The sequence below is a fragment of the Antechinus flavipes genome, chromosome 1 (assembly GCF_016432865.1).
Source record: "Antechinus flavipes isolate AdamAnt ecotype Samford, QLD, Australia chromosome 1, AdamAnt_v2, whole genome shotgun sequence".
NCBI classification, from domain to species: Eukaryota; Metazoa; Chordata; class Mammalia; order Dasyuromorphia; family Dasyuridae; genus Antechinus; species Antechinus flavipes.
The window spans coordinates 354,687,096-354,713,363 of NC_067398.1; the positions used below are offsets into that span (position 1 = coordinate 354,687,096).

At 32.3% G+C, this 26,268-nt stretch overlaps 1 protein-coding gene across 1 annotated transcript in view; it reads right to left on the reverse strand.

Moving 5' to 3' along the window:
* The window catches only part of LOC127545804 (netrin receptor DCC-like), a 287,141-nt gene that overhangs the window by 91,793 nt on the left and 169,080 nt on the right, over positions 1 to 26,268 (reverse strand). Inside the window, exons 5-7 of the mRNA XM_051973316.1 lie at positions 19,902 to 20,050; positions 14,309 to 14,447; positions 7,176 to 7,225 (exon numbers count right to left, since the gene is read on the reverse strand). Coding sequence (XP_051829276.1) covers positions 7,176 to 7,225; positions 14,309 to 14,447; positions 19,902 to 20,050 — 338 coding nt within the window. The remainder of the gene's footprint in view (positions 1 to 7,175; positions 7,226 to 14,308; positions 14,448 to 19,901; positions 20,051 to 26,268) is intronic.

A 26,268-nucleotide genomic window follows, 5' to 3' on the forward strand; every position in this document is an offset into this window, starting at 1 on the left:
CAATTTCTTATGCTTCATAAACTTTGTTTCTGTTTGACTTTCTATCATTGAACTCAACTAACATTTCAACTCTGCTTTTTCTCTAGAACTAACTGGGTATAGATTTTTGTTCTTTCATTTTTTGAGAATGAGATCACATGTAGTAGAGTTAAGGAAATTACCAAAAGGAAAATCCTATTTCAAACAGGAACAGCTTGTTGTGAAGGTATTCTTGGAATTTCCAGAAGATATAATTGATAGAACATCTCTTGGGTCATTATAGTCTACAGCAAAATCTCCAAAGATTTAAAAAAGCAAATTTTGTTAATATTTAACTTCTGTCAGAAGATATATTTAGGAACAATAGGTAAAGTTTTTAAAAAGTACATTTATTTCAAATATAACAGGGAAAAAATCTACTCCTTCCTAAGAATGATAACTATTAAAAAGTAGAATGGGCTACCTAATGGAAAGATTTGGGTTGGGTGGTCTACTCAATTGCTTTTGAGGCAACTGCTAGTATAGCAGATAGAGAACTAAGTCTGAAGTCAGAAGTCAGGATGATTGAATTTGAACCAGGCTTCAGATATTTACTAATAGTGTTACCCTGGGCAAGTAATATCCTCTGTTTGCTTCAGTTTCTTCAACTGTAAAATAGGAATGATTATAATACCCACTTCATAGGACTATTATGAGGACTATATGAGAAAATATTTGTAAAGTTGATTAGCATAGTGTCTAGCTCAAGGTATACAATATAAAAATGCTTATTCTCAATCATTTTCTTCTCCTCCTTTCTCCTTCAAGTCTTCAAGTTCATCTGGCTGCTATATGCCATTTGCTGACCATATTATATTGGTCATTTATTTTACATATGGATTGGATTAGGTAGCCACTAAGGTCCCTTCCTACTCTCTGATTCTTTTAATGGTTTTAGAGTAGGTAAAGAGATTTGGTACAGTTATTTTGTCAATAATAGTCATCTCTCAGCAGCATTCATAATAGTTGTTAAAGTATTTAATTTTCCATATAAAACAGATCATTATAGTTGAAAATAGGACAACAAAAGCAAGCAAACTGGCAATTTCTATACTTGTCTAGTTTCCTCCCTGATTATAATATGTGTACCCACATTTCTTCAAAGGGAGATAGATAGATAGATAGATGTATCAGTATCTACATATATAATGCTTTGAAAATTTTAAAAATGTTATCAAAATCCTCACTATTAGTAGCTTCATCATCATCATCATTTTTCAAGCACTTGCAAATATTAAAGCAGGAAGAAAAAGTTGAATTATCCTATGAGCAAAAGAAACCAACTAGAAATAAGAAATGTTTTAAAGTACTTTCAAGATATTTCTTTCTTTCTTTAAAAAGGAAAAAAAAAAACAAAAGAATGGAAAAAGTCCATATCATTACCATGCTCCAAGCCAAAGGTAAGGAAGAATACATCAGAAATTTTTATACCTATTTCTTGTCTCTATAAAATCTTTATAATTTTGGCATACCCTTAGCACCAGTGTATTAGTGAGTGTGTTTTTCTACAATTCCTCCAACTTTTATCTTTCCATCTTTTTTTTTTTTTTCCAATGTGCTACTTGTCTGATTATAAAAAGAAATACAGATTGTTTTGATAGAAACTTTTCTTTTAAGCTTAAGAAATATTTAATACTGTTAATGCTTTGAAATCTTTATTAAAAGAACTTATGTTCCTAAATTTTAATCACATCAATTTGGCAATACCTTTTAGGATTTTGTGTTTTTATTAGTTTTCTATGTATCTGGGACATTGGACCTTATCAAAGATATTTAAATAAAAAAAAAATTTCACCCTATCAGCCACTTCCTTTATCTTCATTGAATTGAACTACCTCAAAGAAACCTATGGTGTTGATGATTTACTGAATATCCATTACATCTGAAATCAAATTTTAAGACAGCAAATTCTTGAAATTTGAAACACAAGATAACATTATTCTAGATAAGTAAATAATCTCCTTTTAAACTGTAAGACAATTTCAGAAGAAAATACATTCCAAAAACTTGGTGCTATGGTAAGGGAAATGTATATCTTATTGTGAATATGTAAAATACAAAAGATAACATGATTTTATCCTGGTTTAATTTCATATTTAATATGTGACTAGTTATATGTCCAGACCAAGCTACATCCAAAATTATTTTATAATATTCTCTAATTGTAAACAAAATATTACTATTTTTAATAAGGTAATTTAGAATCACAGAGTTTTAGAATAGGAAAATATCTTGCTAAAATTTTAATCTAAATTTTTTCATCCTATAAATGAAGAAATTAAGTCACAGAAAGGCAGATGATGTGCCCAAAGTCATATAGCTAGTTAAGTCTCCTCACTTTCAGGTAATAATTTTTTCAATGACACTCAGATCTGAACAAAGGAAAATTCCACTCTTACAATATTAACAAGTGTATTACATTTGTATTTAATTAATTTGCTATATAAATGATCATATCTAGAGATTTAAGTTAGGCCCCAAAATGAAATAAGGGGATAGTAAACTTATAACAAATGTTTTGGTTTCTTTCCTTCCAGATCAGTATTAAAAAGGAGGTTTCTTCTAAATTTATTACAAGATTTCTGTGACTCCTTCCAAAAGTTTTTACATATTTTGAATTGTACAATTATTAACATGGGAACAAAGAATCACTGCTACACAGAGTAATTATTTATAAACTAATGGTCACCTCTATGGAAGGCTCATTTTTTTCTCAGTTAGATTAAGACTTCCCTTTCTTTTTGTTCTTTACTCTCTATTCCATTATTAACTGCATATGCAATGATCTATACTGAATCAAATCAATCAATTGTAAAAATAGAGTTGAACTTTCTTAAAAACAAGACAATGAAACAAATCTAAGAACTACGAATACCCTGGGAGATTTTATCATGCCAGGGTCCTAAAGGAAAAAGTTAAATACTTTGATTGGATTATTGGGTTTTACATATATATATTTTTTTCCTTCAAAATAATATTTTTCATGTGAATGTTGATTATATTGAATGTTTTTATATTACAACTAAAAGAATAATTTTTATATCAATTGGTTACAGTAGCTCCTCCAAAGTATAAGGTTTCAATTGTTTAATTGCTTGAAGGCTTTCATCTTCAAGGTGCAAAGGGCACTACTAATAACAGTGTGTGGCTGAGTAGCTTTGGGGATTACTTGAAATGAATTGTTTAATGGTCTTCCATGAAACAGATTCTTGAAAAGAAAGTCTTCTACTTTACCAAATAAAAATAAATAAACAAAAATTACCTGGAAAATTAAGTGATTAGGAGATTTTGATATATGGAGCTTGGAAGGATGGTTATTTTTGATTCTATGGCTATCCCATCACGGTCATCATCAGTATCACCAGCACCCTTCACTCACATCTTTCCTGATACTACCTTCCACCCCCATGCATACGCAGGGTTTAGTAAAAGATGCTTGAAAACACTGTGGAATCCTGCAGAAGGATCCTGTCGCAGAAGAGGCAGGAGCAGCAATTGACCCCCTAGAGAAACTGTGCACACTAAGTAGTACATGTAGGAATTTGAGTAGGAATCTTTGAGTGACCAGCCAAATTGGAGGTGAACATTGTACACTGAGATAGGAGCTACCTGGCACTCATTATTTTTGAGAACAATATGTTTGATTGACAATTTCTTACAGATATTATCTTTTGGAAAGCCAGAGAAGGAAGACTGTAGGAAGAATTGAGATTTCAAACCTTTTAAAGAACAATGTGGGCTGCTTGACCTTTAGGATTTTTAAAGCCAACATTGCCCATTTTCTTTTTGTAATAAAAAGCTTATTTAATCAACATTTGAATGAGTGATTCTTTTGGGTCACACAAAATTGGGAGATGAGACTATAAGTAGAATGAGGTCTAAGCCATGGAATATTTATGAGTTATTATAGTTATTGATATCCTTAGACAGAAATCTGAGCTAAGGAAATAAAAAAAATTAGTTCTGGACTTCGGGGACTTAATGCAGATTCTTTTCACTAATGTAAAGAAACTTACTACTAAAAGAGTCTGTGCTCTGCACATGTTTCTGAGATTTCTCAAACTGGGCTGACATGATCATTTCATGTATTTTCCAGCTATCTCATACCTAAGGACTTATATCAGAAAACATCTTAGTGCCAATGTAAAATAAGCACTCCTGTGAACAGGGTACCTTTCTTTGCATATTCCTTCACACCAAACAAAACCAAAATCAAAACCACAGTATTGGTTTGTGTCTAAAACTTGCTCAACCTTGCAATTTGGTTCTTCAAAGCTGGATGGAATAGTATCTTGATGAACTATTTTGATAGGCAGGATCTTATTGAACATGATGATCAATACATTTATTTAAGTATAAGTGGTAAAATCTGAAGAGGTTTGTTCAATTAAGACTCTACAGCTACTTCATAGCCAGCTGAAACTAAAACCCTGTCTTCTCAATTAATATCTTCTTGAAGATTGCCTCATTTGACCTTTATGAGTGGGAACTAAATATGGTGGTGTCAAGTATATATTAAGATTATCCACAGCAAATGGCTTTAAAGTCTTAATTTATTGACTTCTTCTGTCCATGTAGGCCCCAAATAATTTTTTGAAAGATTAATAATATTTTAGACCAATGTCTTGTTCATGGCCTTGCCACACTTGCTACTAATCATTAGAGTTATTGAAACATTCTGATCTCCAGAGATCTTATCCCTCCCCTATGTTGAGTAATCCATAAAATTTGAGTCTTGCAATGAGACGGAGGTTTGTTAGCTACATAATGCAGTTTGAATATTTAACACCTTATCTCAACCTCTCTGTATTTGTTGGTCTCATCTAGGATTTCATCTCATTCATTGATCCCTGCATGGAAATCTTAGCAACTCTCTTGATGAATTTTTAGTTCTGCTTCCCCAATGCCTACCTTGGATTTTTTGTTCAGAAAATAATAAAATAGACAAGATTTTTTTGCTATTGGGAAGGGTCAGACCTGAGGGTGCTGAAGCCAGCTTAAACTACTTAAGAGAGCCAACTATTATACTTTCATTTATTCTCCAGAAAATAGCAAATATTATAAACCAGGGTTGAATTTACCATTTTTCCATTGTCTAGCTAAAAGAAAGTGATGGAGAAAATGTTAATAATGGGTATTAAATGAAGAATACAGATAAAACTTGAAACTCTGTTTGACATCTCTCTCTTTCTCTCCCTCCCTCCCTCCTTCCCTCCCTCCTCCTTTCTCTCTCTCTCTCTCTTTCTCTCTCTCTCTCTTTTTCTCTCTCTCTCTCTCTCCCTCTCTCTCTCCCTCTCTTTTCCCTGCAATCAGCCACTAAACATTTACCAAAGTGGGACAATCTATTGCCCTGTGAACTTACTCAGAATCCCTCACAATTTAGTCATTATCCCTTATAGAATTTCATGATTGAATTCTATTTTTTTTCATACTTTGGTACAGGCTTCCCCAGTCTCCCACTATGTCTATAATACTTTCTGCTTATATTGATTGGATATCCATACCACATGGGTCTGGGAATCCCTAATTTCATTTAATATTCAGATAAACTGCCATATTTTGAAAGATTTTTCTGATTTCCCTATTGTTCATTACCTCCTCCACTCCTACCCCAATCACTGGATAATTCTTTTTGAATGTGAACTCTATTTATCCCTGTGAAAATGTTGCAAGTTTCCCAGAATGATGTAAATTTCTTGAGAACAAAGATAAGTTTCTTTTTTTTTTTTGCACTTATAAAAAAGGCAGTTAACAAAGTTTTATGGATTGGTTGATTTTGTATTGGCTGGATAATTTCATAAACATTTTTTGCCAGTACTAGCCTGCAAGAACTAAGGGAAACTAAATATTTCAGAATGAGCCATGCAACAAAAGAAAGATAATATTTAACTATTTCAAAAGATTTGTGATTTAATAAGGATAATTCCTCTATAAACATATATAATAACTTGGAACTATGACCAAAGGGCAATTAAACTATACATACCCTTTGATCTAGCAGTATCAGTTCTAGCTCTGTAATTCAAAGAGATCATAAAAAAAAAGGAAAAAGGACATACATGAACAAAATATTTATAGCAGCTCTTTTTACGGTGGCAAAGAATTGGAAATTGAGGGAACACATTAATTGGACAATGACTGAACAAGGTGTGGTGTATAAATATAATGAAAGACTATTGTGCTATTAAAAAAAAAATAATTAGCAGGTGGATTTCAGAAAAACTTGGAAAGATTTACACAAAGTAGTTATGAGTGAAATAAGCAGAATGAAGAGAACATTGTACATAGTAACAGATACATTGTGTGATGATCAATTCTGAATGAATTACAATGCCTGGAGACAACTTCAAAAAACTCATAATGGAAAATGCTATTCACATCCAGAGAAAGAACTATGGATTCTGAATGCAGATCAAAGAATACTATTTTCACTTTTTGTTTTTGTAGCTTTTCTCTATTCCGTTTCTTCTTTCACAACATGGCTAATATGGAAATATGTTTAACAAGATTGCACATGTATAATGTATATCAGATTGCTTATCTATCTTGGGGAAGAGAGAAGGGAAGAACAGAGGGAGGAAAATTTGACAAAGTATTATATTAAAAAATAAATATTGAAAACTATATTTTCATGTAATTGGAAAAATACTATTTACTAAAAATAAATTTAAAAGATATTTTAAAATACCAGTCTTACATAAATATTTGATGCATTAAAATGTAGAACACTGGGACATTTGGAGTCAATAAATTGCCCACTTAAAAAATTCATCTCCTCCCCTCCACACATACACTGGGTACTTATGTATTTATATACCCCACAGCTCTTTCTAGGGCTTCATTAGTACAAAATTCCCATGAACAATTGAATAGATGGAATTCACTTTAACTTTATAATTCATGCTAAGAAAACTAAAAGAATGAGTAACTACATATTTGTTGTTCAATTCATTCAACCCTAAAGAAATGAGGGACATTGGTTATAACAGCATTTTTCTGCTAAAGGCATTTTTTTCACTTGTGAATACAACTTTATCCAATAAGGTGGATGTTGATGGAATTGAATGACTCATCTTTTATGATTAAAAAAAGTAGCTAGTGATTGGATTGTAAATGAACTGGTAATGAACATGTGAATAGCCACTGAGTAGACTTACCCTTGAATTAACCACTTCCAAGGAGATGTTCTGAGGTGCAGCACTGGGCACTAAAACAAAACAAAACAAAACAAAACAAAACAAAACAAAACAAAACAAAAAACAAGTAGATAATGATTACCAGCAAAGTAAAAAAAAAAAAAAAATCCACAAAATCCTTTGGAAAGATAGTGATGTGTTTGTAATCTAATTATAATTATGCATTTAACTCAGCTGGCACTTCAAAGGTCCCCTGAAGAAATAAAAACTGACTGCATATGTTCATTTCTTCTTCCTTTTAGTGGATCAGTAATTTAGCTAGGGAGTCCCAGAAACAGTTCATCAAGAATGTGCCTAATGTGACACCAAATACTGCTATTTAATTGCAGCTTTCAGCTGATTACCTTCCAATGGAAAGAAATGAAAACATTTGGGAGATTTCTTCACTTTATTTCGAATGGTGAGCATTTCAAGATGTGCATGCTTTTATGATGGAATATTTCATTCTAATGGTCACCCATATTGTTAAATCCTGTTAATACAATTTCTTTTCTCTTCTAAAATAGAGAAAGGAGAAATTCTAAGAAACACAGCACATATTCATAGTGGTTTGAAGTAAGGAAGTGTGCTGAGAAATAGGCTGATTTTTAATGGCATACATATATTCAGCTTCTCAATTATTCTGGGAGAAAATTTATCTTTTACCTCCTTCTTTTAAATAAATTGTAAGCCTTCCTTTTTTCCTTACCTTCTCTTATATACTTTTCCACCCATTTTTTTCCTAGTAGAGCAGCTATTTTTAAGGGATCAGAGGAAGTATATATAATAGAATCCAATGTTTTTCAATAGTAATGTATCATTATATGAATCAGTAAACTATAAGTGTATTAGAACCATATTGTTAGCCAGTAAATATATAAAGAAACATGATCTCAGATCTTCTCTTCAATAGCCAAAAAGTAAATTCATAGACTTGATAGAATTTTTTGAGTTAATTTCTAACTATTTTGGATTAGTGTCTTTTGATACCATTTATATCTTCTGTTTTTCATTTAAAGTTCTAAATTGAAAAGCTGATATCTCCAGAAATGCTAGATTTCATTAGCACCTGGCCAGTGCCTTTTGTTTACACATTCAATATATGTACATTATCTGCATGAATAATGACATTCATTTTAGTCTTAATTGTTGCTAAATTCAACTCTAATATAGGATTAAGCCCAATTTAGAAAGTAGGAAAAACTTGGAGGGATTCAGTGATTTATTTAAAGTCATTCAGCTAGTAAATACTAAAATAGTAGCCCAGGGACTAAATGCAGAACTCGGGTTTTTTGGACTACAAGTTCAGTGCTATTTATATCACATGAAATGAAAAAAAAAAAAAAAGGAATAACAGGAACGATGAACAAATCAATGGATTAGAATAATAGTTTCCCTTTCATAGGATAATACAAATCTATACTTAGAGCAAGTATTGTCTTTTTTTGTATTTATTTTGCTTCAATAAAATATGCAACATGTATTCAATTATAATCATGTAGGGGGTATGTACTAATTTTTATATTACAAAGAGTCTTTATACTTGGAAAATTGAGTAAAACTAAATTAGAGAGTATTCTACATTTTGCAAAAACATGTTCCCCCTATCTCTACTGCTTAATTCATTCTGTGCAATATTTTCCTTTCAAAAATAGGGCAAGTAAACTATTCAGATATGCCACTCATGTCATATTTTTAGTTGTGTGTACATAAAGCAGCATGCTAGAGACACACACTGCTTGTAGCAACACAGCAGCTCTTTGAAAAACACACTTAGTCTGTCACTACCAACTGTCATTCTTGACACTTTTCTGTAACTCAAATGATACTAACACAAAAGGGAAAATGATTTTTAGGAGAGTACAAACTTATTATTAAAAATGATTAAGATTCTAATTAAATCAGAGTTAAAATTCTTTTTTAATTCCCTCCTATGCATCCTTGAATACAATTTATCTTTTTAAAACAAAAACTACTTTGACATTCCAAACTTCAAATATATCTGAACAAGAAACATTGTTTCTACTATTCAGTTTAATTTTCACCTTCCTCTCAAGGAATATTCTTGCTGAGCAGGGAAAAGAAAGACACCTTCATTATTCCTTTCTTCACTCCATAGTCAATATTACACCACGCACACATACATACACACACACACACACACACACACACACACACAAAATACCCACACCCACTTCCAAGATAGTGCTTTCTGTGGCTATTATAGTTCTTAGAATAATACTTCTCATCACTAGCCCTGAAGTCAGGAAGACCTGAGTTCAAATCTGGTTTCAGACACTTACCATTTCCCAGTTGTGTGACTCTGGGCAAGTAAGTCACTTTGCCCTAATTGCCTCGAGAAAAAAAATTAATAATAATAATTTTAAAAAGAATAATATTCTCTATGAATCTTAGTTGTGTGATGCATGGCAGGTTGCTTAACCCTGTTTGCCTCAGTTTCCTCATCTGATAAATGAGTTGGAGAAGAAAATGGCAAACCACCAAAGTTTATCTGCCAAGAAAACCCCCAAATGGAATCATGAAAAGTGACACAGCAAATATAAATATGATTTTGACATCTTTTTGCTATCTGTAAATACTTTATTAAAATTCTAAAACTAAATCCCCTGCAATTTCTAATCCTGATAGCTGTCTAAAGCCCTTAGGGGGTAAGAGATTTGTCAGAAGCATGGAGTCAGTCGATTTCAAGTGACAGATTTTGAATTCAGATGTTTCTGGGTTCAAAAGCAGCTCTATATGACATTATGCCATGCCTTAAATGTAAACAGAGTGTGAGAAGAAGAGGATTCATGACACAAAAGCATTCCCAAATTATATAAATCATAATACTCTGATTTCCATAAACAACAAACACAACAATAATAACCAGCATTTATATGGAACTTTGGGGTTTGTAATACCATATATATATACATAGTATACACATATATAAACACATTTATATGCATATACAAACATTTTTAAGGGGTGGATCTATATATTTATATACATGTGCCTATATGTATGTAATAAATGTATATTACAAGAAAGCATTTTGTAAATTAAGTGTTATTATTGTCCCAATTGTATACTATAGGAACCTTAAACTGGAAGAGATTTGCCCAAAATCACATAACTTATGTAGTAATGTCTGAACTCAGGTCTTCCTGATTTAGTTTGCATTTTGTCCACCATTTCTGCTAGCTCATCTTCCTGAATATAGCATAATTTATCAGCTAATCTATATATGACCTGACTTTCACTCAAATTAATTTATTATATCTAATTACTAATTCTTTATTAATTCTTTTATAACCACTTGTTGACATTAAAGTAAATATTAAGGATATAATTTAATTGAAGACACTCCAGTCCTAGTGGGTAATCAGATTTTTGAGGTCATAATGTTCCCTATATAGGCCTTGAGTGCCATTTAGCTTGTGATTAAGAGTTTTTACTCATGCTTATAAAAAATCTATTAGCTTCTCATCTGCAGAAGGTTGAGAATCCACAGGGCAAAGTATGATTTTTTTTTATACTGCCAGATCTCAAAAGACCTGGGAATATTTTGCTTCAAGGAATAAGATGCAAATATAATGGCATGATAAAGGCATTAAAAATCATAACAAGCCAATGTGTTTTCCCTGCATGATTATCATACAGACTTGAAAGGGCAAGCACTTAATCTATTTTTTAATCTATAGAAGTCAGTAGTATGCTGCCTGTGAATATATTATGAAAGTATATTTAATTAGACTATATTTCAAACTCTAAATTCTCCTTACCATTTGTCTACTCTGATTCAAAGAAGTGAAAATAGAGAAAAAAATGGAATCAACCATATTGTCTGTGTGTGCATGTATGTGTAGATTTGTATGAATGTGTGTATTTGTTAGGGATAGGGATCTCAATACCTATGTACTATATAGGTAATGTCTATAGTCTAATATCGTGCTCCTTAAACATTTAACTGCAGAAGGCAGAGAGAAAGGACTTGGTTTAATGCTTTGCTCTTTAACATGTCAAGTTATTCATCATTCACCAAATGGTTCATTAAAGATGTCTGGTTTGAAAACTCCCATCAATATGGCAGAACAGAATAGTTTAAATGTGTTCTGATGGGATGCTTTGTTGTTTTGAAGGGGGATCTGATTTTTATATTAAGAAACAACATTTATGTTCATAAGTACTTTAGATAGTTTCTGGACTTGCTGCCATATACATCCAAATATGACGTTTGGGAGCATTTTAGGTTCTACACCTGGTGGCTTGGTTAAAGAAAATGCTCAGCATCATTAAACACAGGCCAGTAACATCTCAAAATAGTTCTACATCTGCAGATACTCTCATTAACTGAATCACAAGGTAGCCTCCTGTATTTATCTTGCTCTGAAAGAATTGTGTTTGTTTTTAGATGAAGCTATAGCACTATCTTTCATAACTATTAATTGACAGAAAACTTTTCTGAATGATATCTTTAAAGTCAATCTGGAACCTGATCTATTCTAAATATTTAGTTTCTTAGTCTTGTTTATTAGATTAGAGTAGACCAGTGATAACTAAAGCTATTAGATCATTGTCAACTCAGGACCAATGATATCAAGGAGTTAGATATAGGAAGGTGTTTTTACCTACACGAATCCCAATATAATTAAAATGGCAGTGAAAGTTTTACTGAAAAGAAAATTTTAAGAACACACTATCAGAGTAGAAAGATTGTCACAGGAGAATTCAATGAATACACTCTTGTTAAAACTTGCTAAAGCTCATTTAAATTTTCTCTTTCTAGAGTAATACCTTTGAGGGAGAAAGAAACAAGATGTTATGAGAACAGAGACATTGGGATCTGTGTGGCTACAATCAGATAGCACAAACTCACAAAGAAAAGCTCCTGTGATTGTGCTTCAATATTGCTATTGTTCAGTCATTTTTCAGCTATATCTGACTCTTTGTAACCTCATTTGAGATTTTCATGGAACAATACTAGAGTGGTCCACCATTTCCTTCTCCAGTTCATTTTACAGATGAGAACATTGAAGCAAGCTGGGTTAAGTGCCTGCCGAGAGTTAAATAGCTAGTATGTGTCTGAGATCATATTTGAAATCAGAAATATGAGTCTTCCTGACTCCAGGACTGGTACTCTGTACATTATGGGAACACCTGTCTGTTCTCAACATCTTGTTTTTATTTGGTTTGGTTGCGAATTGATTCAACCAAAATTCATGCCTGTAGACGACATATAGCTTAAGGTTTGTGCGGCTACACACAAGATCAGCATCTTTTCAGTAACAAAAGTAGCTTGCTTTCCATGTTTGTTGGTGTGGAATAGAATCTGATCCTAAAAGCTTTTCTCTTCAGTGACATCGTAGTTATTCCTAAAGAGTTGAAACATTTCCAAAAGATAATTTTTTAGGTAATGAGAAATAATCTATCTTTCTCACTTATGACATTTAAAACCAAAGTGGAGAACAGGGCCACAGTATTACAGTTCAGAGTGTGAATTAAATCTACATAAATTATGTAAAATATTCATTTTCACTTGTTTTCTTTTGTTTTTATAATTATAAGTGTGAAGTAATTTATTCTGCCAAGATCCACTCTGTACAGCAAATGATAAGAGAATTAGATGGATGGGCATTAGAATTACTTTAAAAAATAATATTGAAGAGGTGTCAAATATGAAATAATAATTTTTTTAAGTTGGAGCTGCAAATGAGCCAGAATCTGCAATGCAAATAGTATCATGAAAAGGGGTTCAGGGAACATGAGTCTATCATCCATTTCAATAACATGCTTTACTTCACATGGCATCTTTTCACTTTGTTTAATGATACATGCCCCTTCCCTTGCTCTATTGACAGGCTATGAAGCCTGTCTACTCATATCCATATGCCCAGATTAAAGAAATATGAGTTTGTAAAGGAACAAGAAGTCAATGTGTCTTCTTCTTCTTCATTTTTTTTAAAAAGCTAAATGTATCAATAAGTCATACCATCACACATAGAGCATAGCCACTGTAAGAAATAATGAGGTTCTGAGAATTATTTTTCAATAGCATTTCTGAATCAACCCCTTTTCTCCTCATCTCTTCACATTTTAGACTATGTTCTATTTTAATTTCATATTGTTTCTAAATATTCACATGTCTCTAATTTTCTTTATTCTTTATACACCAAACTTTTATTTATAAGAAGTAGATTGATTTCCTCTCATTTCTTTTTTTGTAGCATTTAAGAAAATCTCCTTTTTTTGAGTCTTTCTGGCTTCATTTGTATACTTTAATATTTCCTTTATTTCCAGATATATTCTTTGATTCCCTCTCCTGTCCAGTGAACTATCACTCATAACAAAGTAACAAATAATAACAAAAGAAGAGGGAAAATATTTCAGAATAATGAATTATTCACTGATTCTGAATGAATGAAAAAGTGTTTAATAAGCACTACTGTTATATGTACTATCTATTATTCTAGGGCCTGATTATATAACAAAATTGAAATAGTTCATGTCTTTAAGTACTTACAGTATAAAGTAAGTGAATAAAAAAAAAATTGTTACCCATATAGAGAATTTTTTATTTGGAGAATCATGGGAATGTTGGGTGGAGTCATAGAACGGTCCATTGTAATGTTCCTTCTAATGGTACATTTTTTCATCTCTTAATTAGTGATGAATTTAAGTATTACAATTGTACAGAATTATATACATTTTGTATAGATTATATATTTATACATATTATATATACATAAAATGTATAACATTTAATAGAAGTATGATTGAAGAGAGTCTAATCTTGTTTTAATCTTTATGTGTACTTTGAAAAGGTTTAAATCAAAGATGCAAAGGCAGACCTCAGAGATGATCTCATCCAAATTTCTCATTTTATAGATGGGAAAATTGAGGCTTAAGAGATGTTAGAATTGTTCAGGATCACATAGCTAATGAATGTCAGATTTGGTATTTGAACTCAGGTTTTCTTGATTTGATTATTCTATCCACTAGAAAGTAAAAATTTCATACAAGATTTGTTAGAAATGGCTCTTTCACAATTATACAAGTTTAATTCTTTTACCTTAACATTATAAAATGTTATGATTTTCCTAGTTCTAACTTACCATCAGAAAGTGTCACAACTGTGAGATCATCGGTGGATACCCCTGGCCCATATCGGTTATAAGCCAGAAACCGAAGGGTATACTCGGTAAATTTTTTCAACCCTTCTAGCTTGTAAGACAGTCCATCAACTTCTATATTCTGGGAAGATAAAAAAAGCAGAAATTGCTATTAAGAGGAACATTAAAGCAGATATGGCACTCATTTTGTGGAATAAATGGATTAGATATTAGACTTTTGCTCACCAAACTACACAGTTTAAATCTTTATTTGAGTAGCTGTAAAAGGTAACTTGTAACAGAGAATTCCTGACTGAAGCACTGTCCTCTATAGTCTCCTGTTAATGTATCACTATACTATTTTTACAGTCATTAAGTTCCAATTTGCTTTACACTACACAATACATTACTGGTTTTTTTTTTCCTCCATAAATTGACTCAAGACCAGAAAGAAGCTTACTAACTCAATGAAAGAGATTGGTTTCTGTGCTACAGAAGGAATTAGATCATAAGAAAAAAGAGGATAAGATTCCACCTTTATTTACCACTTTAAAACTTAAACATAAAACATAAAATGTTAAAAAAAAAACATAATATTGATTGACATTAAATAATATTTTGGTTAAAATATTCAGAATTCTATGATGCAGGTCAATAAAAAATATACTCTTATTTTCCTATCATAGCTGAGGAATAGGTCACCAAGTAGGTAGAGATGAAAGAGTCTTTTATTAACTATTGATTCTAATGACTTCATTTTAAAGATGAAGAAATCGAGGCATGGAAAAGTTGTCATGTGCCACAGTTCACACAACTAGTAAATATTTGAATTTAGAGTTAAGCATAGGTCTACCTCATTCTAAATTGTAGCACTTTATCCACTGAATCACTGACCTTCCTCAGCAAATAAGTGACCCTCTCCAAAGGCCATTTTAAAGTAATTTGGAATAGAGATATAAGTAGTGCCTTAATGGCAGATCACTTCATTCTCAAAATGATGACCCTGAGTCATTCAGATCCTAACTTGAGGAAGCAATAAATCATGTAAAGCAACAAAGGAAATTTCAATTACCATATGTAATATTATTAGTAAGTTTTATATTTGACATAGTGAACTTTAGTAAATTGAGAACATTAGGTTTTATGATAATTTAATTCCTTTAAAAACTCAATGAATTGGTTTAAGTGAACAAAATTATCAATTCTGTCTGTATCATACACAAATAGCTTCAATGCCCCTCTAGTTGAGCTACAACAAAGCCATGTCATGACAAGACTATCAGGCAATAGTCAGTCAACGAGCTTTTACTAAGCCTTTAGTACATTTTTCTATATAAGCTTCATACAAAAAAAAAAAAAAGAAAGAAAGAAAGACAAAAGAGATTTGTACTTAAGAAACTTGATTCTAATGAAGAAGAAAACATGTATGTAACTAGGTACATATACGATTTAAATAGAGTAGATGTGCGATAATCAAAGAAAGGATGGCACTCTCAAATGGGAAGACCAGAAGGATACCTCCTAAAGATGAGATCTGAGAAATGCTAAAGTAATCCAAAGAAGTTAGTATGTAGAAATAAGGGGTCACAGAGATAAATGAGTCATGTGCAATGAGAATCAAGTGGGCCAGGAGCTTAATTATAGAGTGTGTAGAATTAAATTACATGGTATAGAATTAAAGTGTGAGATTCTAGGAAAAAATATTAAGTGACAAGGTTATGAAGAGTTTTAAATATCAGAAGTTTTTTTCCTAGTAAATTTGATTATTTTTTAATATAAATTGCTTTATGGATGATATCAAAAGAAAAAAATCAGAACAAAAGGGAAAAACCATGGGAGAGATTAAAAAAAAAAAAAAAGAAGTGAACATAGCAGGTGTTGATTTGCATTCAGTCTCTTTAGTTAGTTAGTACTTTTTCTGGATGTAGATGACATTTTCTGTCCAAAGTCTATTGAGATTGCTTTGGATCACTGAATCACTGAGAAGAATCAGATCTGTCATAATTGATCATTGTACATTTTTACTTTTGTTATATACAAAGTATTCCTGATTCTGCTTGTTTCACTTGTATCAGTTCATGTAAATCTTTCCAAGTCTTTCTATAATCAGTTTGTTCATCATTTTTTTATATAACAGTAATATTCCATTATCTTCATATACCACAACTTACTCAGCCATAATCCAATTGATAGGCATCTACTCATTTTCCAATTCTCTCACACTTTAATTCTATACAATATTATTTAATTCTACACACTACGTGCAAAAATAGCTTCTATAAACGTTTTTGCACATATAGGTCTTTCCCCCTTCTTTATGATTTCCTTGCAGTACAGACCCAGTAATGGCACTCCTGGGTGAAAGGGTATACACAGTTTTATAGCCCTTTGGACATAATTCCAGATTGCTCTCCAGAATGTTTGGATCATTTCATAACTCCATCAACAATGTATTAGTGTCCCAGTATTCCCACATCCCCTCCAATATTTATCATTATCTTTTCTTCTCATCTTAGCCAATCTGAGAATTGTTTAAATGTTCATTTCTCTAAGCAATAATGATTTACAACATTTTTTCATTTGACTATAAATGGCTTTGATTTTATCATCTAAAAATTGTTTGCATATATGCTTTGACCAATTATTAATTGGGGAATGATTTGTATTGTTATAAATTAAACACAGTATTTTAGAAATTATCAGAAACACTGGCTGTAAAAATTTTCCCCAACTTTGTATTTCCCTTTTAATATTGTTTCTGTTGATTTTGTTTGTACAAAAATTTTTAATTTTTTAATTTTAATTTTTAATTAAGGTAATCAAAGTTGTCTATTTTGTCTTTTATAATGTTGTCTAGCTCTTCTTTGGTCCTAAATTCCTTCTTTCTCCAAAGATCTGATAGGTAAATTCTCCCTTGCTCTTCTAATTTGTTTATGATATCATCCTTATGTCCAAATCATGTATCCATTTTGACCTTATTTTGGTAAGGGGTATGAGATGTAGGTCTATGCCAAGATTCTGACATATTATTTTCTAGTTTTCCCAGCAATTTTTGTCAAATAGTGAGTTCTCATTTCAGAAGCTGGAGTTTGCAGGTTTATCAAATACTAGATTATTACAGGTCCTGATTATTGTGTCATGGGTATCTAATCTATTCCATTGATCCGCCACTCTGTCTCTTAGCCAGTACCAAAAGATTTTGATGACTGTTGCTTTGTAACATAGTTTTAAGTATGGTGATGCTAAGCCACCATCCTTTGTATTTTTTTCATCAATTCTCTTGATATTCTTGACCTTTTTCTCTTTCAGATGAATTTTGTTATTTTTTTAAGCTCTATAAAATAATTTTGGCAGTTTGATTGGCACAGGACTGAATAAACCGATTTAGGCAGAACTGTCATTTTCATTCTATTAGCTCAGCCTACCCATGAGCAATTGATATTTTCCTATTGTTTCAATCTGGATTTGTGTGTGAGAAGTGTTTTATAATTAGATTCATATAATTCTTGGGATTGTCTTGGCAAGTAGACTACCAAGTATTTTATTTTGTCTATAGTAATTTTAAATGGAATTTCTCTTTCTATCTCTTACTGGTGGGCTTTGTTAGTAATATTTAGAAAAGTTAGCCAGAAATTTTTAAAAGTTTTAAAAGAGGATTTATATTTGATCCTGAAGGCAATAGGGAGTTAATGGTATTTATTGAGTAGTTGGATAAAAAAGTTAGATCTACACTTTAGAAAGTCACAATTGGATGCAGAAGATGAATTCAAATGGACCAAAACTTATAAGTAAGGAGACCAGTTGAAAAACTATTGCTATAGTCTACAAGAGAAATGATGAGGGCCCTTATTAGAGTGATGGGCATGTTGTGAAAAGCAGGACCACAGACAGGATATGAGAGAGAAGAAATGACAGGAGTTTGTAGCAGCTTTTATATTTGCAAAATACATTTAAGAAGTCACTGAATTTGCAGGCCTAAGTGCCTGGGAGAATAGTGTACTTACCAGTATTAGGGAAGTTTGAAAAAAGGGATAATGAGTTTTGTTTTGTTCTTGTTAAACTTAAATGTCTACAGCCATCTAATTAGTATCAGGGGAATGAAAATTGGGAGAAAGATTGGGGCTAGAGATAGCAATTTGGGCATATTCTATATATATATCTGATAATTAAATCCATGAGACCTGATTACATCCCCAAGTTAAGAGATTGAAAAGTTAAAAAAAGGAGAAGACTCAGGTAGTCTTAGTGAACATATAAAGTTAATAGTCATGACAAAGATAATGATTCAGCAAAGAAGAATAAGAAGAAAAGATTAGACAAATAGGAGCTCTAAATGTTCTTCAATAATTCTTTATTATTTTCTAAGATGGCTGGAACAAAGTCACTGATCTCCCAGCTCCGAATTAGATTTTTATTTCCCTTCCCATAGACTCGTCTACTAATTTTTATAGGGATATGAGGTTTACATTTAAGTTGCTTTATTTTTACTTAGATAAGTGTTAATGATTTTAAGTAATTTTCAGCTAGTTTGTGAATCAATCATTTTTCTTCATTTGAAAACTGTTTTTATCCTTTGTCCATATATATATTGGGAAATGGCTGTGAATTTGATAGACCCTTTCACATAGAAAATAATTAGAAATGGAAATGACTTTCAAGAGGCTTACACTGATGAAGACTGTGACCTCTGTGTTAATATTTCTATATTCTATGCAAAACATTTTGCAAATTTGAAGATGTTATATAAATGTCAACTTTTATTATTATTTCCCACTTTTTCAAAACTGCTAAAATATACATGCTCATATAAATTACTCTAATTCCTATATTACACTGCCTTTCAAGAACTGTACACATTGAAGGAGTCATCTGCCTCCAGAGAGAGATTGAATATGAATCAAAGCAGATTTTCACTTTTTGTTGGTAGTTTACTTGTTTTTATTTCTTGTGTTTTTCCCCTTTTTATCTGATTTTTTTCTTGCATGGCATGACAAATGTGGAAATATGTTTAGAAGAATTACACTTGTTTAATCTATATTATATTATTTGCTTTCTTGAGGAAGGAGAAAAATTTGGAACTCAAGGTTTTGTGAAGATGAATGTTGAAAACTACCTTTGAATGTATTTGGAAAAATAAAAAGCTTTTAAAAAACAAATGTTCACATCACCTGTAGAATTATATGTATGTATGTCTAAGTGTATATTATGTAAATAAGTATTTTTCATTTTTTTCAAAATGAAATTTAGATGGACTCTAATGCCAAGATTTTTATAATTTCCCTCTTCATGTGTGAAGTCAACAGTAACAATTACCTGTTACACATATAAGAAAATTGGCATCTTCTCTATTGACTTTGTTCTAATGCCATTTACCTCCCTAGCTCCTTGTGTTCCAAGTAACTGCAGCAATCTTGAATTCAATTAAATTACTCAAACTTTCAATAACAATTATTTTAAAACTAATAAACTATCCAGTTAATTCACTCACTTGAGCTAAACACTTTACTTTATGCAGCTTCTGGAAGATTTTTCTTAAACATTTTTCCAGCGCAAGCACATTCCTGCATGCAAAGCTATGATTCATGTTCTTGCCTACCTGTTCTTTTCCAGTAGAAGCCTCAGTGCAGAACAATCTGTAACCTTGGACTGGACCATTTGCATAGGCAGGGGGTTCCCAGGAAATAAGAATTGAGGTAGGTGAGGTAGATATAGCTTGCAGATTTTCGACTGGCCCTGGCACTTGTACTGTTGACAAGAAAAATAAACAAATACTTTAAGAATTTCTCATTACTCAAAATTATATATATTTATTTGTTTATTTATTTATTTGTATATAGGTATCTGAACTTCTATGTGCTTCTCACCACATCACACTGACTCTAAAGTCCATAAATTAATTAGTAGTAGGGAAGCTCTATTAAAATATTATAAATTAGGATTTTATACACACACACACACATATATTATGAAATATTAGACGTAACATGGTGTAATGGCAAGAGAGTTGAATTTAGCATGAGATTTGCTTGGGTTCATGTCCAGCCTTCTGATACATATTATCTGTGTGATTTAAGGTAAATTACTTACCTTCTCAGTGTCCTAAATAATCCTTTGAGACAAAGTTGCTGAGTTGTTTTGATAGCAAGAGTTTCTTCCCTGGAAAGCTTTCTACACCAAAGTAATCATAGGTCCTGATGCCCTTCTATCCCTCCCCCTAAGATTACATCCATTTAAACCATGAAATAAGCATATTTATGGATGTTTTAATAATTTGCAACCATTTTTATATCCCAGCATTGGAAAGGAGTGGCTGACTGCTATAAAACACAAATATAAATTATTGGTATTACTGTTTCTGACAACCTTAACATTTCTCAGACCAAACAGATGTTTAACTTTGCAGTACATATGTAAACAATCCTAATTTATGAATATATTAACTGGCCTTTTGTCAGTTAAATGTTTTGCCAACAACGCTTCTTTAGATTGATTCTGACATTACTCATCTGCCACATGAAAGAAGAAATCTACTGAGACATTTCTTGAAGGTTTTCATTTCCACAGCTTCTTCTAGACCCCTGGTTTTCATAATGTTTTCCATGGAATTATTGTATCTCATGTACACTTGTCCCTTTCTGCATTGTAGGGGTTAAGTTCATGATGCTCCAATAAATTGGAAAATCTGTGTTAAGATATTTTCTCCTTCTCTTTGTACCAAAGAAGAAGTCCAATTTTTTTTTCTTTTATGGGGTGTTTATAATACTTTACTAACAAATTTGGGTTAAGTATTTGGTCATAGGTTCTATGTCATCTGCTGGTCTTTGCATATTATCTGCAGCTTTCACAAAACTCCCAAATATTTCCCATTTAATTTCATATGCCTACTTGCAATATATTGAAACTGCAACAGGGAAATCTGTGCTGTGAAAGGGATAAGTGTGTTGCTATTAATTTTTTAACACTATATATTTGAGTTATTACTTTGCATCCCCATCATGGCCATCTACAGCACCAAATTAAGGACTGTGAATGTGAAATACAACACATAAGGCCATCGACAACATGAATACACACTCATGCAATGTATGTTCAGACACATACATACCCACACAATCTCAAGAATGCCCTTTTTAGTTAATGGCCTTTTGACAGTGGAGAGTTTTCCCAAGATTATGTGGCCTCTGGTATTTTTTTAGTAGAAGAAAATTGCTCCTTTGAGACACTAATCTTTGAAGTCTCCTCACACAGTTATCGAAGGGAGTCAGGACAATGGTGTCTTATTTAAATATAGTTTTCTTTCTCAAATTAGATTTTGGAAATCTATCTTCCTCCCCCTTCCCTTCTTTTTCCTTCCTTCCCCTACTCTCTCCTTTCTCTGCTCCCTTCCTCCCTACCCCCTCTCTCTGTTGCTTCTAAAATTACCCATATATAATATTCAAGAAAATAGAGGTTTCAAGGTCCTTCATTACAGTTACCTTCAAGAGATCAATTCAAAGACTTCAAAATAAATTATTGCAATTTTTAACTTCTGAACAAATGTGTCAATAAGAAAAGAAGGGATATGGGAAGCCATACTGGACTAGGTCAGAAGCTTCATTGGTGTATTGAAATGCCTTACAATTTTACCTCCAGGGTTCACCAGACTAGAGTTATCTAGCTGAGATTTATTTACCATTCTAAATTTTACAATATACTTTACAAAAAATGATCTTATTTTATCCTCACAAAAACTGTGGCAAGTAGGTTCTATTTCTATCACTGTTTTACAGATGAAGAAACTGAGATTGAAAGACATTAAAGTGAGAACTGAAGCCTTCCTAATTACAAGTCCAGTTGCTTATAAAGGTGGCTTTCATATTAAGCACTAATGTTTGAGAACAGATATATCAGAGTAAGGGTGATTCATCCCATTGAAAGTCCAGCTTGAACCCAACTGTATAGTAATCTGTTCTTTTGATTAGATACCTGCAAAAGTTAGAGAGAGAAGTAGCAGGCAGTGTTGTCCTGGAAGAAGTTATAGTGATGATTATCTCTATCTCCAGAACGTAAAGAAAATTCAAGAGAATCCAAGAAGGTCCATAAAGGAGAAGGATGATCCTCCAAAAGGAGGATAATGAACACCAGGAGATGGGTATGCTGTCATATGTAAATAATTCCTGGGGACAGTTGGAAGAAAGATAGGAACCCCCATGACAGAAATAGGATTAGAAGATAAGGCAGCAGGCAAATAGGAGAGATAGTTTACCCCTCTAAATTTCAATATTTTGAGGAAAACCCTGCCATAGAACTCTAGTTAAAGCACTTCTGTTAACTAGCCCCATGATCAGTTTTTATAATGAGCTTAAAGTTTCTATACAGGCTCAAAGAAAATGATAAAATAAATCAAGGCAAGAAAGTGAAACATAAATTCCTTGCTTCAATACTATACTGAATATGAAAGAATGAGTCAAGATTTTGACTTTTTGTACAGTAGGTGTATTTGTTTGTGGGATGAAATTATTGGTTACTGAAATTTGAATTTTTGCAGGTGTTTAAGATTTTAAAACATAATTGTAGCAAAATAGAAAAAAAAATAGAAGGAAAGGACCATAAAGATCATTTGATTCAACCCTCTCATTTTAGCAACAGCTAAGAGGTAGTAAAAAACTGAACTGCCATTTAAATATATCTTCTGATTTTAAATCTAGATCTCTTTATATCTTTTCTATACTGAAGAATCTGTATGGATTCATCATAGGAAACGAGTCAATAACACTTTCAGAATCTTTTCACTTTATTACTTGAATACTGAGACGGTGGTTCACATTTATAATAAACACAAGAGTTAAAGCAAGGATTTGCATATAGCATCAGAAAGACAGCAAAGGTCAGGTAGTCCTCATTGTCCCCTTCCCTGCCTTATTTTATTGAGGAACAGGGAACTAAATGAATTTTTCAAGGTTTGTCTGTATGTTTGTCTCTGTTTGTCTCTTTCTCTTTGACCCTGTCTCTGTCTCTGTCTCTTTCTCTCTCTCTTTTTATCTCTGTTTCTCTGTGTCTGTCCCTGTTTCTGTTTCTGTGTTTGTTCTTGTCTCTCTTTGTCTGTTCCTGTCCCTCTTTGTCTGTCTGTCTGTCTCCCCCACCCCCATCTCTGTCTCTGTCTCTCCTCTGTTCCTCTGTGTCTGTGTCTGTCTCTCTGTCTCTCTCTCTCTCTCTGTTTCTGTTTCTCTGTCTCTGTCCCTGTCTCTGTCTCTTTCTTTTTCTTTCCATAAACACACATGTGCACATGCGCACGCGCACACACACACACACACACACACAGTAACAGAGCTCAAATTTAAATCCATCTTTTCAAATTTTAAATTCAGAAAATTTTGATGGTGTCTTGGGGATTAATAAACAATGGCTTATTAGCAGAGGATGTCAAACTATGGCCTGCAGGTCAAACCTGATCCTCTTCCCTGTCTTGGCAGAGACCTTGACTCAGAATGGTTTGATTTAACCTATAAGTCATAGTTTGCTAATCCCAAAATCATATGACTGTAAATTGTAGTAGTGTCATTATAGTAATACTGGGCATGTGCTCTCTTTTCTCTCTTTGCCCCCCTCCCTTTTTTAAACTAATACAAGGTCCTCAAATGTTTACAGATATTTAGACTCCTTTTCTTTTCCAAGTTTTTGTGGTTATATAGCATGACAAATTTGAAATTAGTGATTAGTGTGAAAATATTCCAAGAGAACAATGCTATATGTTTTAGTATGTAGATTAATTTATTTACATGTATAAACATATGTATGAACATGGCAGAACTACTGTCCAGCAAAAAGATGAATTAGTGCATTATTAATTAGGGCTCATAGTGCACTTCTGTTGTCAACCGAACCATCTGTTTTTCCTGTTTAAGGTCCTCTACCTTGATCTTGTTCATTATTACCTGTCAGCAATTACTGCTAGTGCTAATTTCCAGGGGTTCATAATTTTACAAATCTATAGGTGAACTCTTCAGCACAGGATATTTAATCATGATATTTGGGAATTGGGAGAAAAAAGAAACATCTCAGAGAACTAACCTTCTAATAAATGCAGGATCCCTTCTACAGCAATTCTGACAGTGTGGGAGTACTTTGATCATCTTGTAACATCCAAAATCAAGGCACAATGTTTTTATTAGGGCTAACGAATGGTTGTCATTTATGAATGTGTTTTCTTCTTCTATTCTATGGACATAAGATTCTATACAGAGTTTAACTATATGGATGAAAAAATGAAAACATACACAAACATATATATGTATGTATATATATAATGCATACAAATGTCTCTCTCTCTCGCTCTCTCTCTGTATATATATATATATATATATATTATATATATATATATATATATATAACTGTGTCTGTCTGTCTATCAATCTATCTACGTATGTTCCCTGCTTGCCTCAGTTTTCTTATCTGTAAAGTGAGCTGGAGAAGAAGATAGCTGAACATTCCAATATCTTGACAAAAAACAAACAAACAAACAACAAAACAATCCCAAATGGGGTCACAAAAAGCTGCACAATTTTCTCACAAACTGTATCCAATTTCTCTTCATAGGAGCTAAATATTGAAATAATGGAAAGATTTCTGAAGAGATGCATAACTCAGGGAAGTAACTTATCAATCACTATCATTCCAAACAGACATCCTCTTCATATTCAAAAACCTTACAAAATTAGCAGAACTCCATCTGAAGATAAGAGGGAAGGAAGGGAATAAACGTTTTTATGGAGCCTCCTATATGCTATAACTATACTAAGTGTTTTACAAATATTTACTTGTGTTTCATAAATATTTTCCCTTTTGTTCTCACAACAATTTGTGCAAGTATTATTATTATCCCCATTTTATAGTTGAGGAAACTGAAGTAGAAGTAAGGTAACCACAAGGGACATGCCAGCTAGTAAATATCTGAGACTAGATTTAAACTCACATCTTTCTGACTCCAGATCCAACACTTTAACCACTGTACCACCTACCTGTCTCCCTGGAAGCAAATGATGGTTCCTATCGGGTAGAGAGATGTCATGCTTCTCTTCTTCCCTTATCTTCTACCCATTATTAAATAAGGAACAGTATTCTTCCATCATATATTTTAGTACTTTCGTGGTACAGGTAATAGAAATTAAAGTCAGGGTCTGAAGACAGAGCCTGGAGTCAGGAAGATCTGAATTTAAATCAAGCCTCAAACATTTATTAGCTGTGTGATTCTGAGCAAGTCAACTAATGTCTTTTTGCATCAGCTATCTCAAAATGTGGATATTAATAATAAAAGCAACCACTACTGTGAGGATCAAGTGAAATAATAATTGTAAAGTCACAGTGCCTGACACATAGTAAAAGATATTTTTATACATATATGTGCATTAGCTATTATTATTATTATGATACAGCTTTATTTAATATAAATGCAAAGGAGAAGGGAAAATGGGGAAATTATTATTTTTCTTACAAATCATTATTGATTATATGCTTTGACCACATATATATATATATACATATGTGTGTGTGTGTGTGTGTGTGTGTGTGTGTGTGTGTGTGTGTGTTGTTCTGAATTAAGGGATTAAGAGGCAGGAGATTTCATTTTTAAGACATGGTATTAATTGTTTGACTTTGAGATAATTAGTTAACTTCTCAAAATGCTAGTGGCTGAAAGTAAGAACCTGGATGAAGTGTTTTCAAGTACTAAGCCCTTACTGCCATTAAGAGACTCAGATCTCTGAATCTATACAACCATTAAATAAATTATATTGCCTTTAACAAGTGGCATAATAATTTATGTTATCAATGAATGAAAACTACAATGATATTCACAGTTTGTCATGAAGAATCAAACCATTCTGTGAATATAATGTGATATCTTCAACATTTAATCAACTATAATCACTTTGAATAATGTACACTTACTTCTCCTCCAGGAACTTTAATTTAACCCTTTAACTATC